The 23510-nt window shown below is 42.2% G+C and overlaps 2 protein-coding genes across 3 annotated transcripts in view; one reads left to right on the top strand and one right to left on the bottom strand.

Moving 5' to 3' along the window:
- Positions 1 to 12058, top strand: part of LOC5502318 (paraplegin) — a 27138-nt gene extending 15080 nt beyond the window's left edge. Inside the window, exons 14-21 of one of the 2 annotated variants that reach the window (XM_048720566.1) lie at positions 7741 to 7851; positions 8284 to 8399; positions 8925 to 9008; positions 9613 to 9685; positions 10156 to 10202; positions 10600 to 10746; positions 10914 to 10991; positions 11553 to 12058. In XM_048720566.1, coding sequence (XP_048576523.1) covers positions 7741 to 7851; positions 8284 to 8399; positions 8925 to 9008; positions 9613 to 9685; positions 10156 to 10202; positions 10600 to 10746; positions 10914 to 10991; positions 11553 to 11696 — 800 coding nt within the window. In that variant the 3' untranslated portion in view covers positions 11697 to 12058. The remainder of the gene's footprint in view (positions 1 to 7740; positions 7852 to 8283; positions 8400 to 8924; positions 9009 to 9612; positions 9686 to 10155; positions 10203 to 10599; positions 10747 to 10913; positions 10992 to 11552) is intronic. The other variant, XM_032370580.2, reaches the window with a different exon arrangement.
- On the bottom strand, positions 12049 to 23510 carry LOC5504198 (glutathione synthetase). The gene is made up of 13 exons (XM_048720567.1): positions 23064 to 23510; positions 21535 to 21610; positions 21090 to 21247; positions 20390 to 20438; positions 20156 to 20229; positions 19849 to 19929; positions 19158 to 19241; positions 18868 to 18937; positions 18236 to 18357; positions 17786 to 17855; positions 14347 to 14428; positions 13887 to 14079; positions 12049 to 13187 (listed from the first exon to the last, which is right to left on the bottom strand). The coding sequence occupies exons 1-13, from the start codon at positions 23333 to 23335 to the stop codon at positions 13061 to 13063; spliced, it is 1458 nt and encodes a 485-aa protein (XP_048576524.1). The 5' UTR covers positions 23336 to 23510; the 3' UTR covers positions 12049 to 13060.

Genomic DNA, 23510 nt, shown 5'->3' with positions numbered 1-23510 from the left:
ACTGGTAGAACTCACACCTGGACACAGTGGTAAGTCAGTACACCAAGCGACTGGCAGAACTTACACCTGGACACAGTGGTAAGTCAGTAGACTAAGAGACTGATAGAACTCACACCTGGACACAGTGGTAAGTCAGTAGACTAAGAGACTGGTAGAACTCACACCTGGACACAGTGGTAAGTCAGTACACCAAGAGACTGGCAGAACTCACACCTGGACACAGTGGTAAGTCAGTAGACCAAGAGACTGGCAGAACTCACACCTGGACACAGTGGTAAGTCAGTAAACCAAGAGACTGGCAGAACTCACACCTGGACACAGTGGTAAGTCAGTAGACCAAGAGACTGGTAGAACTCACACCTGGACACAGTGGTAAGTCAGTAGACCAAGAGACTGGCAGAACTCACACCTGGACACAGTGGTAAGTCAGTAAACCAAGAGACTGGTAGAACTCACACCTGGACACAGTGGTAAGTCAGTAGACCAAGAGACTGGCAGAACTCACACCTGGACACAGTGGTAAGTCAGCAAACCAAGAGACTGGCAGAACTCACACCTGGACACAGTGGTAAGTCAGTAGACCAAGAGACTGGCAGAACTCACACCTGGACACAGTGGTAAGTCAGTAGACCAAGAGACTGGCAGAACTTACACCTGGACACAGTGGTAAGTCAGTAAACCAAGAGACTGGTAGAACTCACACCTGGACACAGTGGTAAGTCAGTAAACCAAGAGACTGGCAGAACTCACACCTGGACACAGTGGTAAGTCAGTAAACCAAGAAACTGGTAGAACTCACACCTGGACACAGTGGTAAGTCAGTAAACCAAGAGACTGGCAGAACTTACACCTGGACACAGTGGTGAGTCATTAAACCAAGAGACTGGCAGAACTCACACCTGGACACAGTGGTAAGTCAGTAAACCAAGAGACTGGTAGAACTCACACCTGGACACAGTGGTGAGTCATTAAACCAAGAGACTGGCAGAACTCACACCTGGACACAGTGGTAAGTCAGTAAACCAAGAGACTGGCAGAACTTACACCTGGACACAGTGGTAAGTCAGTAAACCAAGAGACTGGTAGAACTCACACCTGGACACAGTGGTAAGTCAGTAAACCAAGAGACTGGTAGAACTCACACCTGGACACAGTGGTAAGTTAGTAGACTAAGAGACTGGTAGAACTCACACCTGGACACAGTGGTAAGTCAGTACACCAAGAGACTGGCAGAACTCACACCTGGACACAGTGGTAAGTCAGTACACCAAGCGACTGGCAGAACTTACACCTGGACACAGTGGTAAGTCAGTAGACTAAGAGACTGATAGAACTCACACCTGGACACAGTGGTAAGTCAGTAGACTAAGAGACTGGTAGAACTCACACCTGGACACAGTGGTAAGTCAGTACCCCAAGAGACTGGCAGAACTCACACCTGGACACAGTGGTAAGTCAGTAGACCAAGAGACTGGCAGAACTCACACCTGGACACAGTGGTAAGTCAGTAAACCAAGAGACTGGCAGAACTCACACCTGGACACAGTGGTAAGTCAGTAGACCAAGAGACTGGCAGAACTCACACCTGGACACAGTGGTAAGTCAGTACACCAAGAGACTGGCAGAAGTCACACCTGGACACAGTGGTAAGTCAGTACACCAAGAGACTGGCAGAACTCACACCTGGACACAGTGGTGAGTCATTAAACCAAGAGACTGGCAGAACTCACACCTGGACACAGTGGTAAGTCATTAAACCAAGAGACTGGCAGAACTTACACCTGGACACAGTGGTAAGCCAGTAAACCAAGAGACTGGTAGAACTCACACCTGGACACAGTGGTAAGTCATTAAACCAAGAGACTGGCAGAACTCACACCTGGACACAGTGGTAAGTCAGTACACCAAGAGACTGGCAGAACTCACACCTGGACACAGTGGTGAGTCATTAAACCAAGAGACTGGCAGAACTCACACCTGGACACAGTGGTAAGTCATTAAACCAAGAGACTGGTAGAACTCACACCTGGACACAGTGGTAAGTTATTAAACCAAGAGACTGGCAGAACTCACACCTGGACACAGTGGTAAGTCAGTACACTAAGAGACTGGTAGAACTTACACCTGGAAACAGTGGTAAGTCAGTAGACCAAGAGACTGGTAGAACTCACACCTGGGCACAGTGGTAAGTCAGTAGACCAAGAGACTGGCAGAACTCACACCTGGACACAGTGGTAAGTCAGTAAACCAAGAGACTGGTAGAACTTACACCTGGAAACAGTGGTAAGTCAGTAGACCAAGAGACTGGTAGAACTCACACCTGGACACAGTGGTAAGTCAGTAGACCAAGAGACTGGTAGAACTCACACCTGGACACAGTGGTAAGTCAGTAGACCAAGAGACTGGTAGAACTTACACCTGGAAACAGTGGTAAGTCAGTAGACCAAGAGACTGGTAGAACTCACACCTGGACACAGTGGTAAGTCAGTAGACCAAGAGACTGGTAGAACTCACACCTGGACACAGTGGTAAGTCAGTAAACCAAGAGACTGGTAGAACTTACACCTGGACACAGTGGTAAGTCAGTAGACCAACAGACTGGCAGAACTCACACCTGGACACAGTGGTAAGTCAGTACACCAAGAGACTGGCAGAACTCACACCTGGACACAGTGGTAAGTCAGTAGACCAAGAGACTGGTAGAACTCACACCTGGACACAGTGGTAAGTCAGTACACCAAGAGACTGGCAGAACTCACACCTGGACACAGTGGTAAGTCAGTAGACCAAGAGACTGGCAGAACTTACACCTGGACACAGTGGTAAGTCAGTACACCAAGAGACTGGCAGAACTCACACCTGGACACAGTGGTAAGTCAGTAGACCAAGAGACTGGTAGAACTTACACCTGGAAACAGTGGTAAGTCAGTAAACCAAGAGACTGGTAGAACTTACACCTGGACACAGTGGTAAGTCAGTACACCAAGAGACTGGCAGAACTCACACCTGGACACAGTGGTAAGTCAGTAAACCAAGAGACTGGCAGAACTCACACCTGGACACAGTGGTAAGTCAGTACACCAAGAGACTGGCAGAACTCACACCTGGACACAGTGGTAAGTCAGTAGACCAAGAGACTGGTAGAACTTACACCTGGACACAGTGGTAAGTCAGTAGACCAAGAGACTGGTAGAACTCACACCTGGACACAGTGGTAAGTCAGTAGACCAAGAGACTGGCAGAACTCACACCTGGACACAGTGGTAAGTCAGTAAACCAAGAGACTGGCAGAACTCACACCTGGACACAGTGGTAAGTCAGTAAACCAAGAGACTGGTAGAACTCACACCTGGACACAGTGGTAAGTCAGTAGACCAAGAGACTGGCAGAACTCACACCTGGACACAGTGGTAAGTCAGTAGACCAAGAGACTGGTAGAACTTACACCTGGACACAGTGGTAAGTCAGTAAACCAAGAGACTGGTAGAACTCACACCTGGACACAGTGGTAAGTCAGTAAACCAAGAGACTGGCAGAACTCACACCTGGACACAGTGGTAAGCCAGTAAACCAAGAGACTGGCAGAACTCACACCTGGACACAGTGGTAAGTCATTAAACCAAGAGACTGGCAGAACTCACACCTGGACACAGTGGTAAGTCAGTAAACCAAGAGACTGGCAGAACTCACACCTGGACACAGTGGTAAGTCAGTAGACCAAGAGACTGGCAGAACTTACACCTGGACACAGTGGTAAGTCAGTAAACCAAGAGACTGGTAGAACTCACACCTGGACACAGTGGTAAGTCAGTAAACCAAGAGACTGGTAGAACTTACACCTGGACACAGTGGTGAGTCATTAAACCAAGAGACTGGCAGAACTCACACCTGGACACAGTGGTAAGTCAGTAAACCAAGAGACTGGTAGAACTCACACCTGGACACAGTGGTGAGTCATTAAACCAAGAGACTGGCAGAACTCACACCTGGACACAGTGGTAAGTCAGTAAACCAAGAGACTGGCAGAACTTACACCTGGACACAGTGGTAAGTCATTAAACCAAGAGACTGGTAGAACTCACACCTGGACACAGTGGTAAGTCAGTACACCAAGAGACTGGTAGAACTCACACCTGGACACAGTGGTAAGTCAGTACACCAAGCGACTGGCAGAACTTACACCTGGACACAGTGGTAAGTCAGTAGACTAAGAGACTGATAGAACTCACACCTGGACACAGTGGTAAGTCAGTAGACTAAGAGACTGGTAGAACTCACACCTGGACACAGTGGTAAGTCAGTACACCAAGAGACTGGCAGAACTCACACCTGGACACAGTGGTAAGTCAGTAGACCAAGAGACTGGCAGAACTCACACCTGGACACAGTGGTAAGTCAGTAAACCAAGAGACTGGCAGAACTCACACCTGGACACAGTGGTAAGTCAGTAGACCAAGAGACTGGTAGAACTCACACCTGGACACAGTGGTAAGTCAGTAGACCAAGAGACTGGCAGAACTCACACCTGGACACAGTGGTAAGTCAGTAAACCAAGAGACTGGTAGAACTCACACCTGGACACAGTGGTAAGTCAGTAGACCAAGAGACTGGCAGAACTCACACCTGGACACAGTGGTAAGTCAGCAAACCAAGAGACTGGCAGAACTCACACCTGGACACAGTGGTAAGTCAGTAGACCAAGAGACTGGCAGAACTCACACCTGGACACAGTGGTAAGTCAGTAGACCAAGAGACTGGCAGAACTTACACCTGGACACAGTGGTAAGTCAGTAAACCAAGAGACTGGTAGAACTCACACCTGGACACAGTGGTAAGTCAGTAAACCAAGAGACTGGCAGAACTCACACCTGGACACAGTGGTAAGTCAGTAAACCAAGAAACTGGTAGAACTCACACCTGGACACAGTGGTAAGTCAGTAAACCAAGAGACTGGCAGAACTTACACCTGGACACAGTGGTGAGTCATTAAACCAAGAGACTGGCAGAACTCACACCTGGACACAGTGGTAAGTCAGTAAACCAAGAGACTGGTAGAACTCACACCTGGACACAGTGGTGAGTCATTAAACCAAGAGACTGGCAGAACTCACACCTGGACACAGTGGTAAGTCAGTAAACCAAGAGACTGGCAGAACTTACACCTGGACACAGTGGTAAGTCAGTAAACCAAGAGACTGGTAGAACTCACACCTGGACACAGTGGTAAGTCAGTAAACCAAGAGACTGGTAGAACTCACACCTGGACACAGTGGTAAGTTAGTAGACTAAGAGACTGGTAGAACTCACACCTGGACACAGTGGTAAGTCAGTACACCAAGAGACTGGCAGAACTCACACCTGGACACAGTGGTAAGTCAGTAAACCAAGAGACTGGCAGAACTCACACCTGGACACAGTGGTAAGTCAGTAAACCAAGAGACTGGCAGAACTCACTCCTGGACACAGTGGTAAGTCAGTAAACCAAGAGACTGGCAGAACTCACTCCTGGACACAGTGGTAAGTTAGTAGACTAAGAGACTGGTAGAACTCACACCTGGACACAGTGGTAAGTCAGTAGACCAAGAGACTGGCAGAACTCACACCTGGACACAGTGGTAAGTCAGTAAACCAAGAGACTGGTAGAACTCACACCTGGACACAGTGGTAAGTCAGTAAACCAAGAGACTGGTAGAACTCACACCTGGACACAGTGGTAAGTTAGTAGACTAAGAGACTGGTAGAACTCACACCTGGACACAGTGGTAAGTCAGTAAACCAAGAGACTGGTAGAACTCACACCTGGACACAGTGGTAAGTCAGTAAACCAAGAGACTGGTAGAACTCACACCTGGACACAGTGGTAAGTTAGTAGACTAAGAGACTGGTAGAACTCACACCTGGACACAGTGGTAAGTCAGTACACCAAGAGACTGGCAGAACTCACACCTGGACACAGTGGTAAGTCAGTAAACCAAGAGACTGGCAGAACTCACACCTGGACACAGTGGTAAGTCAGTAAACCAAGAGACTGGCAGCACTCACTCCTGGACACAGTGGTAAGTCAGTAAACCAAGAGACTGGCAGAACTCACTCCTGGACACAGTGGTAAGTTAGTAGACTAAGAGACTGGTAGAACTCACACCTGGACACAGTGGTAAGTCAGTAGACCAAGAGACTGGCAGAACTCACACCTGGACACAGTGGTAAGTCAGTAGACCAAGAGACTGGCAGAACTCACACCTGGACACAGTGGTAAGTCAGTAAACCAAGAGACTGGCAGAACTCACTCCTGGACACAGTGGTAAGTCAGTAGACTAAGAGACTGGTAGAACTCACACCTGGACACAGTGGTAAGTTAGTAGACTAAGAGACTGGTAGAACTCACACCTGGACACAGTGGTAAGTCAGTACACCAAGAGACTGGCAGAACTCACACCTGGACACAGTGGTAAGTCAGTAGACCAAGAGACTGGCAGAACTCACACCTGGACACAGTGGTAAGTCAGTAGACCAAGAGACTGGCAGAACTCACACCTGGACACAGTGGTAAGTCAGTAAACCAAGAGACTGGTAGAACTCACACCTGGACACAGTGGTAAGTTAGTAGACTAAGAGACTGGTAGAACTCACACCTGGACACAGTGGTAAGTCAGTACACCAAGAGACTGGCAGAACTCACACCTGGACACAGTGGTAAGTCAGTAAACCAAGAGACTGGCAGAACTCACACCTGGACACAGTGGTAAGTCAGTAAACCAAGAGACTGGCAGAACTCACTCCTGGACACAGTGGTAAGTCAGTAAACCAAGAGACTGGTAGAACTCACACCTGGACACAGTGGTAAGTTAGTAGACTAAGAGACTGGTAGAACTCACACCTGGACACAGTGGTAAGTCAGTAGACCAAGAGACTGGCAGAACTCACACCTGGACACAGTGGTAAGTCAGTAGACCAAGAGACTGGCAGAACTCACACCTGGACACAGTGGTAAGTCAGTAAACCAAGAGACTGGCAGAACTCACTCCTGGACACAGTGGTAAGTCAGTAGACTAAGAGACTGGTAGAACTCACACCTGGACACAGTGGTAAGTTAGTAGACTAAGAGACTGGTAGAACTCACACCTGGACACAGTGGTAAGTCAGTACACCAAGAGACTGGCAGAACTCACACCTGGACACAGTGGTAAGTCAGTAGACCAAGAGACTGGCAGAACTCACACCTGGACACAGTGGTAAGTCAGTAGACCAAGAGACTGGCAGAACTCACACCTGGACACAGTGGTAAGTCAGTAGACCAAGAGACTGGTAGAACTCACACCTGGACACAGTGGTAAGTCAGTAGACCAAGAGACTGGCAGAACTCACACCTGGACACAGTGGTAAGTCAGTAGACTAAGAGACTGGTAGAACTCACACCTGGACACAGTGGTAAGTCAGTAGACCAAGAGACTGGCAGAACTCACACTTGGACACAGTGGTAAGTCAGTAGACCAAAAACTGGGGGAGCTGTATTTGATTGACAGATATTTGATTGAGAGTGTTTTACTGGCATGTTTCCAAATGACAGATACTGACAGCATCTATTCATGTTTCATTGACTATCACTTGATTGGCAGACATTAAATTGAGATGCATTTTGACAGGCATAACACCAATAGATGTTTGATTGACACGTCTCTGGCTGATAGGTGATTGATTGACAAGTATATGTTGATTGACACATGTTTGTGTGATTGATAGGTGCGGACATTGCCAACATCTGTAATGAGGCCGCTCTGCACGCGGCAAGGCTGAACAAAAAGAATGTTGACACAAAGAACTTTGAGTATGCCGTAGAGCGTGTCATTGCAGGTACTACCATTCAACTTCCATTCATTTACTTTGTAATAGTATATATTGACTATCATATATGATTTTTATTACTACTTTAAAAAGTAGAATGGGCACGGTAGTTATAAATAGCAGCCAACTAGCAAAGTTTCCATGTGGACAGTTATGTAAAATCTATAAAAATTTAAGAAACATGACATGGAACGTTAATTGCTGCTATAAAGCTGGGATCCCTGACAAATGCGGATAAAATTTGGTTTGATGTGGTCAAAGTCATTAATTTTTCCGACATTTACATCACTGTTACAGGTTTTAGCGTTTTTCATGGATTTATATTGAGGATTTTGGCTTCTATTAATTGGTTTTACCCGATTGGGTAAACCCTAGAGTATTGGCATCCATTTTAATGCACTTTTACTGATCATGGAGCTTATATGTGCCTTTCCTGTTAAGGTATGGAGAAAAGGACGCACACAATGTCACCTGACGAGCGCAGGATTGTGGCATACCATGAGGCGGGGCATGCGCTAGTCGGCTGGATGCTAGAACACACTGAACCACTTCTCAAGGTGTGGCAACGTACTCAAGGGGGGTGGGTGGGGCATATTCAACGGGGTGGGGTAGTAGAACACACTGAGCCACTTCTCAAGGTGTGGCACCATACTCAAGAGGTTTGTGTGGGGCATATTCAAGGGGGTGGGGTGGGGGTAGTAGAACACACTGAGCTACTTCTCAAGGTAAGGCACCATACTCAAGAGGGTTGGGTGGGGCATATTCAAGGGGGTGGGATGGGGGTAGTAGAACACACTTAGCCACTTCTCGAGGTGTGGCGTCATATTCAAGAGGGTTGGGGTTGGTGATGTCAGCGCACACTAAGTCACTTCTCAAGGGGGTGGGATGGGGGTAGTAGAGCCTACTATACGACCTATCAGAGGATGCAGTGATGTCAATAACTATTGCAACATTTGACCATGGTAGTCTTGTTCGAAAACCGCAATAACCGCAACCGTACCATGCGGTTGGACGCTCTGACCTCAGCAGTGTTCTATTTTGAATCTCAGGAATCGTATTGATGCCTTTTATACCCTTCTCAGGTGTCTATCGTCCCTCGCACTAATGCAAGTCTTGGCTATGCACAGTATCTCCCATCTGACCAGAAACTCTACACAACTGAACAAGTAATATTGGGGTGCACTAATCAGGGGCGTGTCTAGAGATAAATGCAGGGTGGGGTCCAGAGTAGTAAATCACTTACCACGGATCAATTAAGTTCAAATAGGCATCCTTAGCTTTCCTTAGCATCCACTAGTCACTAGACTCATTTAGAAACTTTTTCTATACAAATGCAAATTAACCGTCTCCTTAAAGCCGCATTGTCACCAGTTCACTTCCGGAGGTCCGACGCAAACCTCAACCGTTAAAATACAAAAGAATCTATTAAAATCCGAGATATCAAACAGGCCATCCGCTCTAAATTATCAATCACATCTTTAAAGAAACTTAATAAACACACTGCTTTCAATATTTTGAAATATTTTTCTCGTTTTCCGTTAAAAATCATCGGATATTGTTATCTAATCGACCGGAAGTAAACTGGTGACAATGCGGCTTTAACTACCAACGAAGGCAAGCTGGAGCCCGCGGCCTTTCCTGTGTTTGGCGTTTGTCTAAAATTCTGAAGATTCAGTAGTGCAGGTCACCTATTCACTCTCCTCCCTACTTGGCCGACGTTTTAAATTCACGACTGCTATTTAACTTTGTTGCCATTATGTTTGTTTTTAGTTATTTGACCGGATGTGTATGGCACTTGGGGGCCGCGCTGCGGAGGGAAAGATTTTCCGGCGCATAACTACAGGTGCGGTGTGGACTTACATTAATTTTAAGTATTATTTGACAAGTAGAGCCCAAGTTTTTGTCCATTTATATGACAAAAAGCACTGTCATAATTATCCGAGATTTTTCGGGTTGGAACAAAAGTCACTTCTATTTTAGCAGGCCCGTAGCCAAGGAGGGGTTCGGCAGCATTCCCCTTCCCTTCCCCGGCTGGAAAGTCAGCTCTAATTAAAAAAAGATAGGTACCACTGCGTGTTTGGACGAGCTACCTATTAAATGAAAATGGTCCGCTAAATGGATAAACGAACACCTCATCCCCCTCCGCTCAAAATCCTGACAACCTGGCCTGATCAGCACAGGGAGCCCAGCCCTTAGAATATGCTGTAACACGGCCGTTACCCAGTTACTATTGTACTTGGCTCGTTATATTTTTTCCCCAAGACATACATACCTGATGGCTACAATCGGTGAAATTTTATTAATTTTACCCAGGAGCCGAGGACGACTTGCGCAAAGTGACCGACATGGCGTACAGACAGGTATGTACGATACAGTAGTGCCTCCACAAAATATGATCATTTACATGGTGTCCTCATAAAACATGTTAGAATTGGTGGAGCTTTCACATTTATTGCCTCGGGGGGCACAATACAGAAAGATATTGAGAAACAGCCACACCCATGCTTAATTTTTTCTTATAATATTTTTCAATATTAAGGGTCACATTGTAGAAGTTGCTATTTTTGCGATGCCAATAATGTCAGATATATCTGAAAGGAAATTCACTGTAACCAACCTGTGTGGTTATTCCAAGTGGTTTTTACAGTTTTTGAGTTTTTCAAAATAACACTAAAATCACTCATGCAAACATTGTGTTGTTGTTTACCCGATGTTGAGATAAATCTCTTCTCTCATCCTCTTCCTCTTCCTCCACAGATCATAACGTATGGGATGAACGATCGAGTCGGGAATATTTCTTTCCCGGTCAAGAAATCTCAAGAGTTCGGCAAAAAACCGTACAGTGATCACCTCTCTCACCTCATAGACGAGGTAACAAATTCCTCAAATACGCGCCTCTCCCGAGTAAGTTCCTCGCTTGGGACACAAGCAGATGAAATATGGACCCCGTGCTATTCGAGCAATTCCGCTAGAGATTCTTCTTGCGCTTTTTTCATGTTAACTTGTGATATTTACCGTGGTTATTTGTTTATTTCCGCGTCAGAATGTAATTGTCTTGGTCTACATTTTAGGAAGTGCGACTTCTCATCTCACGAGCTTTCGACGCAACGGACAATATCTTGACGAAACATAGTGATAAACTCAAAGTGGTAAATAAGTATATGTACAGATTATCATCATTATCAACATCAATTTTCTTATGTTATCCATTGTTGCTTGTGGAAGAGAGAGATAATGTGTATATTATCCATCCCCGGCTCCGACGTAAGTCGAGTTTGTTGGTTCTCGCCTTTGCTTTGAGGGCTTTTCTCCGGTTTTTCTCCCTCTACAAAAAAAACATGGTGTTCCATGGTCAGACAGGGGTTTTATGGCGGCTGTACCTTCTATGCCTTAGACAAAACCACGTCATATCTGCGCTCCCGTAATTCAGCATTCAGCTGCAATAAGGGTGATTAGCTTTTCTTATTTATGTGCCATATTCGCATCACCAATTTCCTTTGTTATCCATTGTATAATCCATTGAAGCTTGTGGAAGAGCCCATAGACATTTCCACCATTGCTTTACTTATATTAGATGATATATGATGCTATTTTCATCATCATCAACAGCGTCAATTAAGCTCCCCATGCAGCTAGCAGCAGAGCTTATCGTTATCATTATCATCATCATCATCGTAACCACTATCAATTGCCTTTGTTGTTTATTTCAGCTTGCGGAAGAGCTAATCAAAAAGGAGGTCCTCAACTATGACGACATCAGCTCGCTGATTGGTCCATGCCCTTATGGCGACAAGCGCGCCCGCATTGACAAGTGGGATACCACAGCGACCCCACCCGAAGCTGTTACAAACTAATGCCAAACTATGTTCAAACCTTGCCAGGACGACGCGTTGAGTCTGTGTGCGAGTAGCCTAAGTCGCAAAACATCCCCATGTGGTTTTAAATGTAAAAACGGGAATGGAAACCGAGGAATGGACGTCGTCTCCCCATGTAGACCTTAATTAGCTTAGTTAACATGTTCTTTTTGGGCTTGTTTTTTGGACAACAGTCCAACCGACAGTCCAAGCAAAAAAAGGCCTTATTTTGGATAACTTTTGCTCTATAGGACATTGGAAAATATAGAGTAAAAAATTGTTGTCATAAATAGGATAAGAAAAATGTCAGATGTAAAGGGAAAAAAACCCAGAGATAATACAGAAATGAGTCTTCCATTGAATCCGATTTTATTCTTGAATTCCCCAAGTACAGCGAATCTACAAACCCACGAATTAAAAACTATGAGTGTATAAGCCATAAGCACAAATTAAAATACAAAAACAATAGTGTAGGAAATATGTAAAGGGTATGAGTATTTCGTGGGCCACGGTTTACTAAATTTCCCACCATTAAAGGGGAGATGCAAGGCAGCCTCACAAATCTCACATGAATGTTATGGTTCTTCTACACCTAGGAGTGGCCCACGAAAAACTTCAAACCACATGCGCAAACGAGATGCGCAGATGAGGGTTTGGTCCCTTTAATAGTGTTTCGGAAATCACTTCACAAACATCTGACCTAATACGGTGTGAGGTTATGAGGAATAGAGTCTGGTGTAGTATGGTATACAGTCAGGTACAACAGTTAGATATCTGAGGGGTCCGCTACTAGAATAAATAATATAAAATATATATAAAATATAGCGATATATTCAAGAGGAAAAAATCAAGAAAGCTAACTGGTCGTGTAGGAAGAAAATGTTACCTCCGAAGCCAACAGACATCAAAAGTTTGAGCGATTTTTACAATTGAAGTTCCATTCCTAACTATCCTAATCTAATTTATAAAGTCGTCACTGAATTTAAATATATAAAAAAAATGTACGAAACCAATCTTGCCTGAGAATAATTATGTCCCTCATATGAAAGCTGGAGAAAGTTTCTGAGTGAGTGTGACTATACTGGGACCCCTTTATGACGAACACCTAGTGGTTGTCCCTTTATTTTGCCGTGTATTACTATAGTGGGATCGAACATCTAATAAGGACCGCTTCAAACGTCCGGTCTCACAAATATCCATTATAGAAAGGTTCTGATGTAATTTTCATATCCTAGAGATTAAATGACAAAGTATGATACGGCTTTGGAACGGCGACGTGCCCATGCATTCGGAGAAAAATTGACGATAGTTTCGCAGTGGATAATTTATACTCTCAGTTGCTACCAGGCCTTATTCTGCCGAAATTATTCGACGAGGAATGGGCTGTCCAGGTTCGCACGGCCGGATGCCACTCCGCCATCTTGATGCTCGATGCTCTTAGTGCGCATGAGATGACCCACTTCACTGCTGATCAGTATTTTGTCATTGATGCTGTGAACAAATGTAAAAAGTCAGTCTGCTGACAATGTCATTCAAGGAAAGATGTGGATGTCGATGATGATAATGTTAAGGAAGGTAATGATGCAGATGATGATGAAGATGATAAGGATGACGATGATAGTGTTGTGGATGATAATGATAAGGATGACGATGATAGTGTTGTGGATGATAATGATAAGGATGACGATGATAGTGTTGTGGATGATAATGATAAGGATGACGATGATAGTGTTGTGGATGATAATGATAAGGATGACGATGATAGTGTTGTGGATGATAATGATAAGGATGACGATGATAGTGTTGTGGATGATAAGGATGACGATGATAGTGTTGTGGATGATAATGATTAGGATGATTATGATGACGATGATCATGATGATGTAAAGGATGATTATGATAATAATGAGGATGATGCAGTTGATGTGGATTATGACAATGATGCCAAATATAATTATGCTGCTGGGATGAGGATTATAATGATTTTGAGGATGAAGATGACGACAAGAATTGTACCAATGTTATTGATGCCACTGCTAATGATTTCGAGGATGGTGATGATAAAGAAATGGAGGATGATGATAATGATGCAGAGGATGATGATGATGATGATGATGAACCATGTTGGGGATGATAACAATTTTAGGAATGCCACTGCTAATGACGATAATTTTGATCCTGTCTTATTACCTCACCAACACCCCAAAGGTTCCAAACTCGCTGATGACAGGCGCTAGTGCTGGAGCGTCCATCTCTGGCCGGACAATGTAGTTCATGATGGTGGGCGTCCGGATGCGGTCCATCAAAATGAATTGCGACCGGTCATGTGTGGACGTCATACGGTTCAATGTAGTCCTGATATCCTCACCAAAGATGTTATTTCCTGACAAACAGAGTTTTTAACTCTTAACATCTATTTCAGATAATCTCTCATAGTTCACACATAAGTATTCCCTCAGCTATTTGTAAAACGACAGCGTGAAAACAAAAAGTATGGACAGTTTTAATGTATTTGCATAATTTGGGACTTAAAACCAATCACCCGCAAATATCAACTTGAAATTACTAAGGATGTTTTTTTAAATGGCTTTCAAGTTTGGCATCGATTTTTTAGATTTATATTTGATTGATAAACGCCATTTATCCTTACCTCCCCCCTCACGTTGGGGCTTCAGTACATATCTGTCAGGATCTTGTAACGCAAGCTGTACTGTCTTGTCTCCCTCTGGGCCCTGAGTAAAACAAACTATTTACTAGAGGTTTACCAGCAGTATTGGGGGTATGAATGTCTAACAACCTCTATATAACAAACTTTAACAGGGCAAGATTTACTCCAGATACCAGGGTTATAATTTAATAATAACCTGTATAAAATGAGCTATACATTAGAATGTCACACAATGGACAAATGGAGACCTTACGATTTACAAGGCGGAGAGTCAAGGACAGCCCCTACACAGGATTTCCCAACAGAGGGCTACCTTATTTTTTTTTAGCGAGTGTAAACATAAACAACATGTGCACGGTTGCCGTCCCTCCACCGTTGTGAAGTCCCCTATGATGTGTGGTTGTGGTGTACAAATTTTTTTACTTCATTTAAAAAAGTAAACTTCCATATATCCATCTGAATCAAAGTTCATACCTTTTCTACCAAATTCAATCAAGATGGTAATGGATGCGTTGCTACATTTGGTATTTTTCTAGTATGATAACATGATGGTAATGGATGCCTTGCTACATTTGGTATTTTTCTAGGATGATAACATGATGGTAATGGATGCCTTGCTACATTTGGTATTTTGCTAGGATGATAACATGATGGTAATGGATGCCTTGCTACATTTGGTATTTTTCTAGTATGATAACATGATGGTAATGGATGCCTTGCTACATTTGGTATTTTGCTAGGATGATAACATGATGGTAATGGGTGCCTTCTTACATTTGGTATTTTGCTTGGATGATAACATGATGGTAATGGGTGCCTTCTTACATTTGGTATTTTGCTAGGATTATAACATGATGGTAATGGGTGCCTTCTTACATTTGGTATTTTGCTAGGATGATAACAAGATGGTAATGGGTGCCTTCTTACATTTGGTATTTTGCTTGGATGATAACATGATGGTAATGGATGCCTTGCTACATTTGGTATTTTTCTAGGATGATAACATGATGGTAATGGATGCCTTGCTACATTTGGTATTTTGCTAGGATGATAACATGATGGTAATGGATGCCTTGCTACATTTGGTATTTTTCTAGTATGATAACATGATGGTAATGGATGCCTTGCTACATTTGGTATTTTGCTAGGATGATAACATGATGGTAATGGGTGCCTTCTTACATTTGGTATTTTGCTTGGATGATAACATGATGGTAATGGGTGCCTTCTTACATTTGGTATTTTGCTAGGATTATAACATGATGGTAATGGGTGCCTTCTTACATTTGGTATTTTGCTAGGATGATAACAAGATGGTAATGGGTGCCTTCTTACATTTGGTATTTTGCTTGGATGATAACATGATGGTAATGGATGCCTTGCTACATTTGGTATTTTGCTTGGATGATAACATGATGGTAATGGGTGCCTTCTTACATTTGGTATTTTGCTAGGATGATAACATGATGGTAATGGGTGCCTTCTTACATTTGGTATTTTGCTTGGATGATAACATGATGGTAATGGATGCCTTGTTACATTTGGTATTTTGCTTGGATGATAACATGATGGTAATGGGTGCCTTCTTACATTTGGTATTTTGCTTGGATGATAACATGATGGTAATGGATGCCTTGCTACATTTGGTATTTTGCTTGGATGATAACATGATGGTAATGGATGCCTTGCTACATTTGGAATTTTGCTAGGATTATAACATGAAGGTAATGGGTGCCTTCTTACATTTGGTATTTTGCTTGGATGATAACATGATGGTAATGGATGCCTTGCTACATTTGGTATTTTGCTTGGATGATAACATGATGGTTATGGGTGCCTTCTTACATTTGGTATTTTGCTTGGATGATAACATGATGGTAATGGATGCCTTGCTACATTTGGTATTTTGCTTGGATGATAACAAGATGGTAATGGGTGCCTTGCTACATTTGGTATTTTGCTTGGATGATAACATGATGGTAATGGGTGCCTTGCTACATTTGGTATTTTGCTTGGATGATAACATGATGGTAATGGGTGCCTTGCTACATTTGGTATTTTGCTTGGATGATAACATGATGGTAATGGGTACCTTGCTACATTTGGTATTTTGCTTGGATGATAACATGATGGTAATGGATGCCTTGCTACATTTGGTATTTTGCTTGGATGATAACATGATGGTAATGGATGCCTTGCTACATTTGGTATTTTGCTTGGATGATAACATGATGGTAATGGGTGCCTTCTTACATTTGGTATTTTGCTTGGATGATAACATGATGGTAATGGATGCCTTGCTACATTTGGTATTTTGCTTGGATGATAACATGATGGTAATGGGTGCCTTCTTACATTTGGTATTTTGCTTGGATGATAACATGATGGTAATGGATGCCTTGCTACATTTGGTATTTTGCTTGGATGATAACAAGATGGTAATGGGTGCCTTGCTACATTTGGTATTTTGCTTGGATGATAACATGATGGTAATGGGTGCCTTGCTACATTTGGTATTTTGCTTGGATGATAACATGATGGTAATGGGTGCCTTGCTACATTTGGTATTTTGCTTGGATGATAACATGATGGTAATGGGTACCTTGCTACATTTGGTATTTTGCTTGGATGATAACATGATGGTAATAGATGCCTTGCTACATTTGGTATTTTGCTTGGATGATAACATGATGGTAATGGATGCCTTGCTACATTTGGTATTTTGCTTGGATGATAACATGATGGTAATGGGTGCCTTCTTACATTTGGTATTTTGCTTGGATGATAACATGATGGTAATGGATGCCTTGCTACATTTGGTATTTTGCTTGGATGATAACAAGATGGTAATGGGTGCCTTGCTACATTTGGTATTTTGCTTGGATGATAACATGATGGTAATGGGTGCCTTGCTACATTTGGTATTTTGCTTGGATGATAACATGATGGTAATGGGTACCTTGCTACATTTGGTATTTTGCTTGGATGATAACATGATGGTAATGGATGCCTTGCTACATTTGGTATTTTGCTTGGATGATAACATGATGGTAATGGATGCCTTGCTACATTTGGTATTTTGCTTGGATGATAACATGATGGTAATGGGTGCCTTCTTACATTTGGTATTTTGCTTGGATGATAACATGATGGTAATGGATGCCTTGCTACATTTGGTATTTTGCTTGGATGATAACAAGATGGTAATGGGTGCCTTGCTACATTTGGTATTTTGCTTGGATGATAACATGATGGTAATGGGTGCCTTGCTACATTTGGTATTTTGCTTGGATGATAACATGATGGTAATGGGTGCCTTCTTACATTTGGTATTTTGCTTGGATGATAACATGATGGTAATGGGTGCCTTCTTACATTTGGTATTTTGCTAAGATGATAACATGATGGCTGATTGACTCACCTCATCCAGGGTGTATAGGCCAGTGAATGTGGCTCTGATTCGCCGCAATGCATCTTGGTCAGACACAAACCTAACAGAAATAAACCAAAAGGAAATATTATATTTTAGTATCTCCCAGGCTCTGTCAGTTGTTGCTCTACCTGAATCCCCTTTCCTCTCCATCCTATTAATGCATGAGTACCCCCTACCTCTCTAGGACCCCAGGTTCTGTCAGTACTTGTTCTATTTTATTGAATCCCTCCCCTCCCAAATGATTCATGAGTACCCCCTACCTCTGTAGGACCCCAGGTTAGCTAGTACTTGCTGGCTGTGATTTCTAGGTTCCGTTCCCCCCTCTCCATGATTCATGAGTACGCCCTAACTCTCTAGGTCCCCAGGTTCTGCTAGTACTTGCTGTACTATTTTGGTTTCCTTCCCTCCCCTCCCTAATGATTCATGAGTACCCCCTACCTCTCTAGGACCCCAGGCTCTGCCAGTACTTGTTGTACTTTCTTGGTTCCAACTAGCTGCATGGCCATAGTGGGGCACTTGATGGCTTTGGACCTCTCAATCATAAGTCGTGATGTCCAGGCCTGTTGAACACAACGGGGAGAGTAGAACTCAAGGCAAATTCCACAGCGACACAAATCTTGTGTCTAGAGAGATCAGAGCCTACAACACTGGTTTTGGTGTTTTTGAAATTATACATGTCAATGACTGGTCTAATGTGTCATACCTGCCAACCCAGAGAAGCGTGGGGTATAGCCCCAGGGGGATGCCCTTTGAATTAAGCAGTTTGGTACTGTTGTTTTTTCATATATAAGAATTTTTCAGAACACTAAGAAGCAGGAGATTTGGTGCTCAATGCACGAGACCAGAAGAACATCTCTAGACTCTGTGGTGGTGTTTGCATAAAAAAATATATTTATTGAAATTGATAGATTTTCCAAATGGCACTATTTTTTGGTTAATGATGTTTCATGTTGATCTCAACCTGGATTTTAACTTTTTAAGCATAGTCTGGATTTTAACTTTATAAGCATAATCTGGATAATGGTTAATCCCTGCCTCTGATTGCCAATAATGATGATTGATGGGCTTACATCTTCAGAATTGTAGCATGAAGGACTGTATCCAGCTCTAAAATACACAACTGCAACCTCATGTCCTTCCCTGGTGAGACAACAGAATCAATGTTAAATATTTTTAAAACATGTGAATTAGATACATCTACAATAAAAAATTGTGACACTTCACATAACAACACTCTCTTCTTCTACTCAATCTAATAGTTGTTAAACATGTATTTTCAGCTTCAATCACAAGTTCCAGTCAGATGATCATGTGCACTCTAACATTGAGAAGGGGAATCTGTCAACCTTCTTTTACTCACAAGATGAGTTTCTTGTCTTCTCGTAATTCCCCATTCTTCAAGATAGCAGAAAGTGATCTCCTAAATAGTGGAATTCTGGGTTTCCTGTAAAAGTGGAGAATTTTTATTTATTCTTAGAGGTCACATAGCAAACCTGGCATTAGTGTGATTAAATAAATTTAAGATTGATGGGAAGGGAGGTCCTTTTTCAGAAAACATGAATTTTCTGGATTTTGGGAGCACCGCCTCTCCAACTAATTGTAAATAACAATGAATAACAGGAATTGTCAGATTTTTGACATATTCTAAACAAAAATTATATACTATTATAGCAACTATCACTATGTTCTCAAATGTCACAGAAAACTAAAGTTTCAGGAGAAATTCATAAGTATTGCAAAAGAAAAGTTTATGCAATTTTTTTCATGATTAACATCACTTTAGTGCAATGCACGCTAACATGGCCATTTTGATATTTTTGTGAAGTAGGTCATTAGGATAGGAGAAACTTCTTTCCGGTTGTTTCTAGACGTCCCTTGCATTGGAAAAGATAGATACCACCATCACATCATGGTTTGGTCTCACTCAAAACATAAAAAGAGTGTCAAAATATGCACCTTGAAATCCAAACTCTCAAGTAATTAATCTCCTGTATGTACATCTCTTCTTATTCCTTTATCTATCTCACATTCTCTTCCATTATTTTTGTTACCTTTGATGGAGGTGAAATTCTAAGAACTTCTGATCAAAAGCATTCCTCTCATCATCTGTCACTACCATCACCACAACAGCCCTCGAGAACAACAAGATAGTAAGTGAGTAGAAATGGCAGCAATGTCCAATAAGTCCCTTTTCTTGTATTTTTTTTACCCAACTTATTGCTTGACATTGTTTTGTTTTTGTTTTTGTTCTTGTTTTTAATACTTATTGTAGGATGGGTCGAATTTCACTGCAACAAAAGTGCATTTTTTCTAAATTTGTAGCACAAAGCTAGTCCCAATGGCTGATTTTCCTCTTACTTGTTAGAGCCATAGAATTCCCAGGCCTGAGCTAATCCTTCAGCCATTCCTTCCAGAGCTCTATTGTATGGAAGCTAAAAATGAAAAAAAATATGTTTTTTTTAGAGTGGCCATAAAATTTTGCCCATTTCAATTTTGACAATCAGAGATACAGAGTTTTTTGGAAGGGGATCAGTATAGATGTATGGGCATAAGAATGACAATATGTTATTGTGACAATTTAAGGCACTCTACCTGTCTTGAACCAACAGGTATGTCTTTTCCTTGGAGTCCCAACACATAACTGAAAATAATAGAAGAGATCACATGCAATAAATGGGCTTGAATAAATTGCCTGAGTGTAGTTGTTGCCCACTTTTTGCTAATCATCTTCTGAATGCATAAGCCATGAAAAAATGAACAAGTAAAAACAACCAAAACAACAAAAAACATTGTTCTTTGGACAAAAGTGGCTATTTGCTGCAGAATATAAAAGCTAGATTTTTGATATTCTTTTCTAACCACCATCTTCTCCTTCACCTTAATAATTTTATTGTTCTGTCTATAAAATTGGATCATATTTTTTTCATTTGACTTTTAAAGGCTAGCAACTATACTTTAAATATCTTTAAAAATGTTAAACATAACAATTACTGAAGCATTTTGTTGCAGTTAGACATGCTTGGAAGAAAACACACTGGGGACTTTATCCCAATAGTAGTACATCACTCCCAAAACTTACACTGGTGGAGAACACACAAAAAAAAATCACTCGCTGGTGACATATATTCTAAAGGTATTCAAGGTATGAGCTCAAAAATTTCCCAGCCAGAGCCAGGAATTGAACATGGGCCACAGCGGAGAAGGACCTATGCTTCTACATCCTCTCTCTCTTTTCATAAGAACTTGGAGACCAAGTTGCTTGCAGGAAACACACCAGTCCAATAGCACTCACCTTCCCATGCCTGGCAACTTGCTCCCTAAGCAACCGAACGAAGATGCAATGGTGTTGATCTCCACTTGTTTTATCTTAAGGTCATTCACATCTCCATTAAATGTGGGCTTATCACTGTCAATCATGTAGTCAGACCTCAGCAGGGACAGTGAGATGGGCTGCAAAGAGGCAAAGCACGGACTGAATTCATTGAACTTAATAAACTGTGACAAAGGCAACATGTCTTAAAGGACGCTCATTATTAATTTTTTATAGCATTTGTTTAAATTAACTCTTCATAAAATTGTAATCTAGGGTTGCATATCTTGTTCAATTTTATTGATTTATAGCTGTCTACACCACACCCACTCAGACCACCCACTTTCTAAGGGCTAATGCTCAAAACGTCAGTGCAACTACTCTGTTTCACCCAAGTGAACCTGTCAAAACATAATGACTAATGTACCTGGGCAATGCCTTCTTTCCTAATTTGCTCATACATCTCATAGATTCTTCCCATGAATTTGTCAACAGCCATTGTACTGCCAAATAGAACAATACAGTTAATATAGATCATAGTTATAATAATAAAATATGTGATGGCTGTCACAGTATTTCAGTATGTCACAACAATTGTCAAGTAGCTAGAAACAAGAAATGAAAAATAAACAAAGTATGGAATAATGGGATAGGAGGACTGTTTCTAGCCACTTAGCACTTAGTGTAGCTCCCTTAGCTCCAGTATTGGTTGAGCATATTCTGGGCCCACAAAATAGGGCTGATAATCTACCAACCGGATAAAGTAGACTGGGATAGTTTCAACTAAGTATATAAATAAAGAAAATCGGGTATCCATTAACCCATTGACTCCTGGCTTTTTTGGAGCTGAATTTACAAAAAACAGACTGAAAACAGATACCTCCCCCCCTATTCTGAGTTTTATACAGCCCGTCAAAGTTAAACACAGCTGCACCTAGCCAGCGGTATCCAAGCTTTCCAACAGTGCTTTGCGGTCCCCACTTTTAATCCCTCGTCGATGTGCTGAAGCCAGCACAAGTTGATGGTTGCTTGTATTTTTCATCAAAAATACAGCTATGAGCATATTAGGAGAGTGTCTCAGGACATCATGAAGTCTTTTGGGGCATAATTGAGTGCTTTGCTTATGGATATTTGCAAGCAAAGGTGGATTCATGATGATTTTTTCTTGTTTGGCTTTGCCCGGATGAGAAAATAATTTTCTAATGAATCACCACAGCTCTCCTAAATGCTGTCTTTTCTGAAACCAAATTGATTCCAAAATTGTTTACACTGCTATTCTGGGTCTGTATGGCCTGGAATTGATTCGTTTGGCTTCGGGGTGAAAAGACTTATAAAAAACCATCTGACTTTGGGGAGAGGAGTGTTGACTGGCCCTCCCCTCATGAATTTTCCCCTGGATCTCCCAGAATGCTTTGCAATACGTAAAGATATTTTCGTGGTTGTACAATCCTTCAAGGAATGAACATTGTGTTTTGAGGCCAAGGAAATGTACCTGGAGGATCAGAATAAAGGTATCTATTTGTGTCTTGAGCTGTGTTTGCTGATTTCTCTCCCTTGTGTGGTATTTTGAGCGTTTTATTGAGAGGGGTGATTCTGCTTTTCTCTCCTTCTTCGATTTGAGATTTGTCAAAGAACCTGTGCTATTATTTGGCTTAAGAGTAGATGCCAACACCTTGGTTGGATGCATATCTGCAAGACCATTTATCCCTTAGACTGATGCCTGAGTATCTTCATCTTGTTGTGTTTATTTTGAATTTATGAATTTTTTGGGTTGTGGGTACTTCCCAAAGCCGGTACAGGCCGGTTGAGGGGTCAATGTGTTAAAGAGAAAAAATACTATTCAATTTCAATTTAAACTTTTTTTTATTCAAACTTAAATAGTAGTGTTATCCCACCATTTTTCTTGTATGATAAGAATCCTAAATACATTGATGCATATTTATCTCCAAGTCTTACCTTTGCAGAGACTCCTTGAGAAATTCATGATCCAAACTAACTTTGTGGACCAACTCGTTGAAATCCTTCTGAACGGCTTTTGCTTGATCAAACAGCTTTCTCGGATACGGCGTTGGAAAGAGCATAAAAGGAGCGTGCTCCACCTGATCTGCAGAGGATTTACTGCGATAGAGGACGCCATTTCCCATCAAGAAATCTGCAGCACTGCCTGCGAGATTCTGCACATCATCCGTCGTGAGATTGTTCAAGTTGAAAAATGCGTTTGTATCCATATTATTGACAAGAAACTGTGGAAATACCAAGCAGTGTTGTTGTGGAATCTACAGCTGTTTACGCCTAATATCGGGATGATTTTAAATTGGGAATGATCTCACATAACGCCATGAGACGCAAAGGACGCTTTACAAGCCGCCTCATCCGCCATCTTGTTCAGTTGGACGTATTCAG

Source organism: Nematostella vectensis, chromosome 13, assembly GCF_932526225.1.
Source record: "Nematostella vectensis chromosome 13, jaNemVect1.1, whole genome shotgun sequence".
NCBI classification, from domain to species: Eukaryota; Metazoa; Cnidaria; class Anthozoa; order Actiniaria; family Edwardsiidae; genus Nematostella; species Nematostella vectensis.
Note: the sequence above shows the minus strand (reverse complement) of the source record. Positions and strands in the feature narration are given on the sequence as shown.